Source organism: Eulemur rufifrons, chromosome 3, assembly GCF_041146395.1.
Source record: "Eulemur rufifrons isolate Redbay chromosome 3, OSU_ERuf_1, whole genome shotgun sequence".
In the NCBI taxonomy this organism is placed as follows: domain Eukaryota; kingdom Metazoa; phylum Chordata; class Mammalia; order Primates; family Lemuridae; genus Eulemur; species Eulemur rufifrons.
This window is the reverse complement of record NC_090985.1, coordinates 40,352,638-40,363,954: the sequence shown is the minus strand read 5'-3', so window position 1 is coordinate 40,363,954 and position 11,317 is coordinate 40,352,638. Positions and strand designations below refer to the sequence as shown.

General features: G+C 45.0%; 1 protein-coding gene across 1 annotated transcript in view; it reads left to right on the top strand.

The window, feature by feature from the left end:
- The first annotated feature begins 1,880 nt into the window (after positions 1-1,880).
- Positions 1,881-11,317, top strand: part of FER1L6 (fer-1 like family member 6) — a 124,384-nt gene continuing 114,947 nt past the window's right edge. Inside the window, exons 1-4 of the mRNA XM_069466013.1 lie at positions 1,881-1,956; positions 7,204-7,324; positions 8,804-8,858; positions 8,955-9,086. Of these exons, the coding sequence (XP_069322114.1) occupies positions 1,881-1,956; positions 7,204-7,324; positions 8,804-8,858; positions 8,955-9,086 (384 nt within the window). The remainder of the gene's footprint in view (positions 1,957-7,203; positions 7,325-8,803; positions 8,859-8,954; positions 9,087-11,317) is intronic.

Here is an 11,317-nt window from a genome sequence, read left to right as displayed (position 1 = left end):
AGGTGTCTCCCCTGGTGTACATTCCCCAGAGGTTCCTGGGAGACCTAGGCTGATGGTCTTATCAGAGGATGAAGCCACATCAAAGAGGAAAATGCCACCTCCCAAAAGGGCACTTAATTAGCACTTTCCATATCCCAGACACTGTCCTAGGGGTTTTGCTTACTTTACCTCATTTCATTCTCACAGTCCTGTGAAGTGGGTATTTTATTATTATTTCCATTATACACAGGAGGAAACTGAGGCTCAGAGAGGTACTGTGATTGCTTAAAGAGTTGGGAACCCCATCCATGTTTGGGTGTTTCTGATTCCATTCTTTCCATCCTATTATATCTCAGGGTCTCAAGGGACCCCTGAGGTCCCCTAGGCCAGTCTCTCCTTCTGGTGCCTGTCCTCTCTACAACATCCTTTAGCTGTGGTCCTCAGGGCTTGCACACCTCCAGGAACAGGGACCTCACTCCCTCCCAAAGCAGTCCATCCCACTGTTCAGACACTGGGGGCTCCTTAATTCCTCATCTAGATCAAAGGAGGACATAAACAGAATAAATAAATAAGTGAACGAATCGGATGGACATCTGTCTTCTAGTACCTTCTGTTTGTTGATCCTAATCCTATCCCTTTAAGAATAATTAAGGTTTATTGAGCAACTAGCATGTTCCAGGTACTATGCTCAATGCTTTACATATATTACCTCATGAGGACCCTGAAGTTTAGAGAGATTAAGTGACCTGTTCAAAGTTGCAAAGATAGTGCTGGGCTTAGAGCCCAGGGGCAGTCTGACTGCAGAGTCCCTGATCCTAACGATGGCACTCCACACATCACAAATGCTAAAATGTAAGCAAAATGGAATATCATGATTGTTCCACTGCTTTTTGCATTCCGGGACTACAGATGTTCACTGAATAGGTTCGAGCCTTTGCTACCCTTCCCTCCCTTCTCCAAAGGCACATGTCCTTGCTCCTTCTCCTCACTCCAAGGCCGCCCCGCAGCCTTCTTGACTCCAGGCCAGGACTTTCCCCTGAACTGTCTTCATCCATGCTTCCACCCAGAGCCACATGATCCACGGCCCTCCAGCTCCGAGAAAGGGTTCTCTTGGGAGTTGGCAGATGTCAGGAGCACTCTTGTTGGTTAGAGACAGTGGACTGGGGCACTTTCCTGTGATGAGAATGAGACTCAGAAATGGCTTCCTGCTCATGGCTAATAAAAACAATTACAACAGTCGCTGACATTTGGGGCATGTGCCCTGTGTCAGCTGAGCCGTGCACTTGTGTCGTGACCTCTGTAAGTCCCAGGACCTCTTGACCTTGGAAATGGTCCGAGAGTCTCCATCTGGTGAGAGTGTTGTGGCCAGGTGCAGGCTGCCCAGTGGTTAGAGCCCAGGCTCTGAGGTCAGACCAACCTGGTTCCAGTGATAGCTCTGATGTTCAGGGCTGTGTGACCTTAGAAACATTGCCCAGCCTCTCTGGGCCTTGGCTCCTCATCTGTAGGATGGGCAGGAGAGGGTTGCTGTGATGATTAAATGACATCATTCCTTTTTTGTGCCTAGCGCAGTGCCTGGCATGGGTGAGTCAGAAGAGATGAGAAGTACCAGCTAGTGCTGTTAGTATTCACAGTTTACCTTATCGAGGTGCAATTTCCAGGTGGACCTCGTGAGGTTCTATTCAGGTGGGGTTTTGTGGTTTCTGTGAAAGTCGAGCTATCTGGAGAGCTCACCGGGTCTCCCCGACACTTGTCTTTTGCCCCCATCCTGGGTGCATGAGGAAGCTGGTCGGCTTCCAGGGGACCTCAGCATGTTTTTGTGTTTACTTTCTCCTAACACCTCTGAATGACTTGACGTTTCTATTACTGCCTCCTTTAATTTTTCTTCTTTTTTCAGAAAGGGGATGTTTGGGCTGAAGCTGAAGAAGAAGAAGAATAAAGCAGAGAAGGGGTTAATCCTAGCCAACAAGGGCGCGCAAGGTGAGGCTGGGGTGGGCGCTGACTGCTGGCCTGGGGCCCCAGGCTCACAGAGGGCCCTCTTTGGCTGACAACATGGATCAGTCTCTGCAGGAGTGAGGGGGAGTGTGCTATCGGCTGGCTCTGCAGTCCCTGCTGATCACAGGTGTGGGCCCACGGCAACCCCCACAGGGCCCCTGCTCATCTGGGCCAAACAGGGCTGGGTGGGCACCTGCTGGGTCATGGAAGGGGTCCTCATGAGGGTGCAACCTCAGTTAGTGGCCCTGAGTCAAATAGGCACGATGTGGGTTGCTGGGCTGACCTCATATGGCCGTGGGGACAATCAAGTGAGATTTTGAAAATAGGAGTGAGTGTCACAGCCACCATGATGGAGGCTTTACATACATTGTCTCATTGAGCCCCACCACCATCAAGCCAGTAGGTGCAGTCACCCCAGTTTTACAGATGAGCATACGGAGATGCAGGGAGAGTACATAAAGCGTGGAGAAGACGGGTTGCTGAATTTGCACGGCCCAGTGGAGAGTGAAAATGCAAAGCCGTTGATAAGAACTTATTAAGAATTTCAAGATGGTGACAGCAAACCTTAAACCAAGTGTGACGAGGTCCTGCAGAGCGTGGGGCCCTGTAGGGCTGCACAGATCGCATACCCGGGAGGCCGGCTGGCCTTGAGCGTGGGAGGTACAGTGTCAGGAAGAAACTGATGTAAACCAGGCTGTCTGGCTTTCTGCCCTTAGAACAGACTACTTCCTTCTCCAAAAGATCAAAGCCTCGAGTGAGAGTGTGAGAGTGGGGGCTGGGCCCAGCATTGGGCAGACACTTGAATCAGATTGGGTGGATGGCTTCCAAGTGGACAGGTCTGGGGTGGTCCCCTGGAGACTTCTCCTGCTGCCTAGCCTTGATAACAACCAGTTCAAGGCTAGCTTTCTGGACCATTCCTAAGCCAAAATAGGGCAGTGGGTCTGGCCAGTCTTCATCCTTCTTGTCTCCTTGGGCGGCCTCCTTTGTTGCCATCTATAACAGTGTCCTGTGGCCTTGTGCCTGCCTCCTTCTCCTCCTTGCCCTCAGGTAAAACCTGTTCTTATGCTAGAAAAATATGGAAACTCATTCACACTAAGGCATTAACAATGATGGGGAGTTAGCCTTGCATAGGAACGGAGGGGCATTGCATTTTCAGTGAGGACGAGGCCTAAAGCTTAATAGAAGTACTTGTCTATTCAATCAAATTGACTGCGCCAGGGAGTGAGTGGAAAAGGCTTTGGGATTTTTCCTGATGTCCTTGAAATTATGACACTGTGGTAGGTCCTGGGGACACAAGGCTGAATAAGGCATAGTCCCTTTTCTCAAGGATCTTATGAAAAATAATACTCATGACATATGTAATAAGTCTCTGCTGCTTTTTACTTGGTATCTATCATACATGACCTTGAAAAGTAGATTCTATTGCCTCCATTTTACACAGAGGTTCAGAGAGGGTGAGTGGCTTGCCCCAAGTCACACAGCTAACGAGCAGAGATGCTGGCTCCCAAGCCCAGGCCAGACGTATACCAGAGCCTGGCTTTCCTGCCCCATTGGTGACCTCCTCAGGGTGGTCACCACAGGCATTTCAGAGGAGCTGGTTCCTGTGTGGCTCATTCCAGAGTCTTCAGCCCACAAAGCAAACAGGGCAGAGAGGAATCAAGTACCTCCTAGAAAGTAAATAGCATCCATCCTCCTGGGCCAAGGTCAGCCCTGCAGGAGACTGGCAAGGCAAAGTCCACAGACCAGAGCCTTGGGTCTTTCCTTCTTGGCCTGGCCCAGAAAGTTAGGGCTCTTCTGGGTGAAATGTTTGGAGATTCTCAAAGTCTCTGGCTCTTTTATATGTATTTTGAGGCATCATGGATATGGCTTAAATTCTTAAAATTTTCATTACCCTAACCGATCCAGTAATTAGTTACCTAACAAATAGTTAGTGGGTCTCTCCCAAGCTCATTTATTCATTCATTTATTCAAACTATATTAGCAGAATGTCTGCTAAGCGCTGGGCCCTGGGCTAGGTTCTAGGTATACGATAGTAGACACTGGACAGTCTGAAGGGAGGACAGCCCTCTGCAGCACTCTCTGTTTGCCCCTCCGGATCCATTCTCCACCCGTGTCTCCCAGCTCTCTGTCCTCTATGGTTGCATAACCCAGGTCCCTTCCCCTCTGCCTTTGGGCTGGATCTGGCCAAGGGAGCACCCTGGCAGGAGGTGGGGGAGTGGGCTCAGGCTCCAGATGGTTGTGTCCCCAACTGAAGGATGGTCATTGCTCCTTGACAGGACGCTGACTCCACCAGACTTCCTCTCCTTCCAGTTTCTGGTGACAGCACTCTCTCCTCACTTAGGGGAGCCTGGGTTGTCAACAGCTTGGCTTCCGCCAGCCCCAGACAATTGCAAGATCTTTTGTGGTTTTCTGACACCAACTCCTTTGTAAAAGATCCTCACGTCATCCTATTCTGCTTGTGCCATCTGTTACCCACTGGGACCCTGACTGAGGTGACTGGATCACAAGACGGGAAAAGTGCTTGAAAATATTAGCAGACAGTGGGCTGAAATGGAGGCTACTGGGGAGTCTTTTCGTGTGGTGAGAGAGAGAGTCTCTGGGGAGATAACATTTAAGCTAGAACTCCAAGGATGACAGGAAGCCCCTGGGCGTGGGCAGGGAGCGGGGTAGCTGAGGCAGAGGGATGCCAGTGAAGAGAAATTCCCAGCAGCAGAGCTTGCTGGCTTAGAAGGAACTGAAAACAGGCCTAGAGAGCAGGAAAGGAGGGGCCAGAGCCAGCAGGGCTGTAAGCCAGAGTTGCACGTGGACTTTAGATTTATTCTAGTACAACGCAAAGCCATCAAGGGGTTTTAAGAAGAAGAGTGACATGATCTGGTTTATTTTTTTAGAAAGTCATCCTGGATGCTCCATGGTGAGTAGATTAGAGAGAACAAAGCAGTAACTCAATGAATGGGTACATGAACGAATGAATGAAAGCTGTAGGAGAAGCTTTAGCTGACTGCTTTTCTGCCTCGGGGTCTGTCTCGCCTTCCACAGTGCTAAGCCCTAGCGGGAGAGGTTCATGATTTGTTCATTCCTGCATCCTTAGCATCTTCCCTAGCACAGTTTCCAGCATACACGAGGTGTCTCAGAATGTTCACTGGAAACCTGAATTTCTAACAGACGGGCTGCATCCTAAGGCCCTTGCAGTCGCGTAGGTAGGGGAGCAGGTATTTATTTTATCTCGCTGCTTCAAGGAGCACAGCCAGGTGCCTGCATTCCTCCTGGCATCTCTGCAGGGCTGGCCTTGTCTTGTTTCCTGAGTGACTTCCATTCATGCAGTGATCGTCTACGGCTACTAAATGACTACTGAGGCCAGGCCTGTGGGCACGAGCTCCCTGACATGGTTGCATGATTCCATCTCTCTTCCGATTCGGTACTGTTTTGCATGGGTTGCTGATTAAAATCAGACAACCGAAATGCATCAAAGCTGGGAGGTATTTTAGAATTATTAAACTGATGAATTCATAGATTGAATCGTATGGAGCCCTGGGATTCTGAGAAATGGCCTCAGGGGTGTCTGAAGAGGGTGGTGGTGGCAGTGAGGTCCCATGTGAGGCCCCTGTCCTCATCCCACCCCTGGTACATGAAATAGTTTGATAAGAATGGACTTGTGTTATATATAGGGGTTTGGTATACGATTACCTTTATAAAAGGGTTCTGTTGCTTTGAAAAGTTTCAAGACCATGTTTCTTGCCCAATTCTTTCATTTTGTAGGAAAAGAAAAAAAAATGCCAGAAAATCCTGGGTGACCAGCTTGAGTCATCCCCTTGGAATCCACAGGCATGAGCACCTACTGTGTACCAGGCAGACACTAGGCTAGGGGCTTTATGTATTTCATTTAATTTTCCCAACAACCCTGTGGAGTAGATGACATTAACCTTGCCTTGTTTTGTATAGGAGGAAAACAGTGCTGAGCGAAGTTATGTAACTTGCCCAAATCCTGGAACTATTCATAGAAAGTGCTAGTATGGGGATTTGAACCCAAACCTTTTGGATTCAGGTCTTTGAATGACACTTTGCAGAGTCTCTCGGTGTATTAGGGAGGCCCAGCCACTTTTGTTTTTACCAAAAACCTGCTTGAGAAGTGTCTCCCAAGCTTTGCTGTATATTAGAATCATTTGGAGAATTTAGACAATCTTGTCATCCAGGCAACGTTCCAGATGAACTAAATCAGAATCCAGGGTTGGGAGGAGAGGGTCCAGAGAGCATGTTTACTATCCACTTATTTAAGTTTCCTAAATGCTTGTATATTTGTTTCCTAGGGCTTCCTGGGAAGCCTGCCTTTCCTAGAGTTGTTTGTATAACAAATTACCACAAACCTGGTAACTTAACACAACACAGATTTATTCTCTCCCAGTTATGGCAGCCAGATGCCCAAAATCAGTGTCGCTGGGCCAAAATCAAGGGTCCCACTTCCTCCAGGAAATCTGTTTCTTGCCTCTTGCAGCTTCCTGTTGTGACAACATCAGTGTAATCTCTGCCTGCCTGGTCACATTGCTGCCTTTTCTTCTGTCTGTGCAAACTCCCTCTGCCTCCCCGTTCTAAGGGTCCATGCGATTGCAGTTAGGGTCCACAGGATAATGCCCTCATCTCAAAATCCTGACTTTAATCACCTCTGCAGAGACCTTTTTTCCAAATAAAGTAACATTTCTGGGTTCCAGGGCTTAGGACCTATGTTTTGAGACCATGGCACCTTGCTACCCCAAATTGGCCCACAGACAGCAGGAATGGCCTCACCTGGCATCTTGCTGTTGGAAATGCAGTCTTGGGTCCCACCCAGACCTACTGAAGCAGAATCTGCATTTCGACAGCTTCTTGGGTGATTCTTATGCACATCAGATTTTGCTGGTGAGGCTCAGAGAGAATAAATGACTTGTCTAAAGTTCCACTGTGGCAAGGTCATGACTTGAAAGCACGTCTTTAGATTCATAATCCAGTTTTTCTTTCTACAATCCCATCTGTATAAATCTGCTCTTTTTTGAAAACAGAAGATGTATGATATTTTTAGAAAAATGAAGGCTGTGTCTGGCTTTTCTGTCAATCAGATGGTAGGTTTCCTGCTGGCTGGGACTGTCTTCTAGTCTCCTTGGACCCGTATTGTGCTCGCCATGGTGCTGGACAGAGGGAGGAGGCTCAGTCGACACCGTGTGCCGATTTAACAGGATTTTCCTCTTTTGTTTGCTTCTTCAGATGGTCAAGGTGAAGCAGAAGCACCACAGGAGGGACCTTCTCACCAAGAAGGACCAAAAGCAGATCTGGTTTATGATAATGGTTCTATTGCTCCTGTCCCCTCAGCTCCTCCAAAGAGAAGGTACAGGGTTGATGCAGGTGGTCAACCCACATTTGCTGATCACCTCCTATGTGCCACGCACCCCTCCTTGGCATTTATTTTATCAGAGTGATATTACTGAATGAAGAAAGCCAGGACAAAGAGAATTTAGGAATAACAGTCTTTCTTTCTCTTTGGTTGGAACATTCTCCAGCCATTGAAATTCTGCACATCCACTAATGCTTAATTGAAATCCAGCCTCTGCAGTGAGGTCTTTGTTGCTTACCCTGGCCCTCAGAAATTTCTTCTCTACAGCTCTTCTGTCACGTTGTTTTTCCTGCTGGACATTTTACACTTACGTACTAGTTCTTTCTTTATATGCTTTGGCCCTCTCTCCCATGGAGATATTTCTAGCTCCACAAAGGCCAAGAAGATGGCTTATTCATTTTTGTTTCTCCTTTAACTGAGCCTAGCACTGGGCTTTCATGAAATAAATGAGCAGTATGAATTTACCATTGTATTGGTGAACATATTAAATGATATCTACCCTTTCTTGCATGCATTATCTCCTTTAGTCCTCAGAGCAGCCCTGTGTGGTAGGAATTAGTATTTCCACTTTCAGATGAGGAAATTAAAGCTAAAGTCCAAAATTGGGGCAAACAAATATTCTAACTTAGATCAGTCTGACTGCAAAGCCTTGAGATTTTTACTAGCTTTATCTATTCTCTATTGGACTCAACTATAATCAGAAATGAGATGGAGTCAAGTGCAAGATGGTATTATTGAAAGCCAAGAGCATAAAATTTGATAGGAACTCAAGGTCAGTTCATTTCCTTCTGATTTCTGCTTCTATGACAACAGGGATTCTTCATCTCTTTCTGCTATTATCAATCTCCAAATGCCCAGGTGTTACACATCTGTTTTCAATTACCTGTGGCAGTCCTGATAAATGAAGTCCCCTGGAACATGAAATCTCACTGAGATGGTATCTTAGCTGTTCCTTCCAATTTGCTCCTTTACCAATTCTTTCAAAAGCAGTCATGAACCTCAGAATTATTATTTCCACAAGAAATGGCAAAGTGGCCCTGTGACCAGGAGGAAGACTGGGAGTTCCTTAATTAGACTCAACTCTGCACAGATTTGCTGAGGCATCTTAGTTTCTCATTCTGTTTAAAATTAAAAAATAGATAGTACTGATAATCATACCCATAATAAGAGCTGACTTTTATTCTTGCCGGACACTGGGTTAAACCTTTATACACAGTATGTCATTTAATTCTAGCAATCACCTCATGAGATAAGCTCCCTTATGAGCGTCATTTTTAGGATGGGAAAACTGAGTTGTAGAGAGGTTAAGTCACTTGTCCACTTATACTTGTCTCCCCCAGAGATGGAGAGAGAATGTATAATATGGTATAACTGAGAGCACTTAGAAATACTTGGGAAAATATTATCGTGGCTTATGGATGAAAAGTATGTTTTTACTTGATGAAACAAATATATTGAACTTTCTTTTAATAGAGCGAAACTATCAGCTAAGATCCATCATGGGGAGGTCAAATCCCAAAATTATCAAGTAAGTGACAGATTCTTCCCGCCAGCCTCCTGCAGTTCTTCCTGAGTGCATGGACAGCGATGTCCACAATGGCGCGCACACTGCTCTGTGTTGTAGATCGCCATAACCATCACTGAGGCCCGCCAGCTGGTGGGGGAGAACATCGACCCAGTGGTGACCATAGAGGTCGGGGATGAGAAGAAGCAAAGCACTGTGAAGGAGGGAACCAACAGCCCGTTTTACAATGAAGTAAGTCATGGAGATCACCAACAGCCTCTGCACCAACACCCTCTCCACCACCTTTCTGCAGTATTCTTCAGGCACATAGAAGAGCTCTGCCCCTCCTCCCTCCCTCCCAGCCCCTCAGTGACGCCCATGGCAAACTCACTGAGCCTCCTTACAAACATAGCCCCGTAAAATTTTTTTCAATTTTAGAATATTATGGAGGTACAGTTGTTTAGGTTACATATATTGCCTTGGCCCCACCCTAGTCAGAGCTACAAGTGTGTCCATTCCCCATTAGGTGTGTACATACCCATCCCCTCCTCCCCGCTCCCACCTGCCCAAGACCCGATGAATGTTACTACTATATGTGCATGTAAGTGTTGATCAATTAGTACCAATTTGTTGGTGAGTACATGTGGTGATTGGTTTTCCATTCTTGTGATACTTCACTTAGTAGAATAACCCCGTAAAATTTTTAACAAAAAGGTAATGGGAAGGAGAGACGAGGAATTCCTCCTGATTTTAAATTCATTGCTATGTTTTCAGCAGACCTATTTTGTTATTTCTTATCAGCTTATTTTCATCCATTATAAGCTCTGGGTTTATATTTGTAAATGTATCGAATGTTGGTTAGGGAACAAGTACACATTCTTTTTCCTGGCAGAGACACTGGAAATTTAATTATTGGTTTTAAAATAGGCATACCACCTCGGAAAGTAAGGTGGTACTTTCTAAGCTGTGGAGAAATTGTAAAGAAAAATCTCAAAGAGAGAAGCTTCCAAGTATTAAACATATTAAATTCTTTTTTAAATAAAGATATTACACAGTAAAAAAAAATAATGGCAAAAGAGACAAAGTATAACATGATATAGAATAATATGTTTCCCACTAATCTTTGATTCCCTAATTCTCTAGTCCCCTGCCTGGAGCCATCTATTCTCCCCAGGCGTTTGTGTACCCTTTTGGAGATATTCCAAGCATGTGCCAGAATACAAGGAAATATTGTTCCCAAATGGTAACATTCGATACACACTGTTCTGGACCTTGCCCTTTTCACAAAAAAATATGTCTTGGAGATCAGTCCATATCAAGACATATAGTTCAATTTCATTTTGTCCTTATGATTGAAGAGTTTTCCATTGCCTTGATATATCATAATTTACTAAACCAATCAATCTCTTATCAGTGAATATTAAATGTTTTCAGCCTTGCTTTCTTGCTACTAAAGTGGCATCACTGGGCACAAAGTATATGCATTTAAAATTTTGAATCATCAAATTGCTTTCCAAAGAGGTAACAATTTATGCTCAAACTATAAATTTCATGAGTGCATAGATGTATTTGTTCCTCCCCCCACCCCCGTAGGCATTTTGATACCATGAGTTTTGAAAAAATGCAGTGCACTCTTAATTATTATCCTAATGGTAGTGGTAATTACAAAGGAAGGCAGGGAGAGCATGGATAATAAAATCAGCAGAAAACACCCAAATCCCACTGGAGCTGATAACGCCTTTCCTCTCTGCAATTTCTGCCTCTGAGTTTTTTTTACCATAAGTGAAAATGTCAGTAGTTTTTTCCTTCCTGCTCCATTCCTTACTTCCAGAACAGCTTCTGGCATGGATGTGATATGAAATAATGCATGAAAATGCTTTAAAACTGTAAAGCCTGACAGATTTGTTAATTATTATAATTATGCCTACAAGTCCCGGATCTAAGTGACATTAAATTGGGCCCAAGTATAATCAATAGAAAATCAAGTAAAAACACAGAAATTGAAGTAAAAACCTTTGTTACAACTTTTGACTAGATTTTTAAGCCCAAAGTTCATCAGATGTTAAGGGAGCCAGTTAGTAGGGGCTGGGGAATATTTCCCAGCTAGAAAAACGTGTGTGGGCCCTGAGGTCTTGGGAGCCTATGTGAGGAAGTTGAGTCTGAAACATGAAACTCAGCAGAAGGCAATCAACATTGCAAATGATTTGTTGGTCCAAAGGAACCCACAGCACCTCATATATTCAGTGTTATCAGAAAATGAAAAATTTAGTGTAAGTGAATTTTCCACATAAATTTTGAACACCAAAACTTTAAAAGTTAAGCATATATTTGAAAAATTTCCTGAAATATTATACATGTTTTCCTATGTTCTTAAACAGAAGACACTGGACATACTGAACTCTCTCATTGGTATCTAAGGACTACCATTTTGAAGGTCTCTTTTTATGCCATATGATGACATCTTTCAGTTTTCACATTTTGGT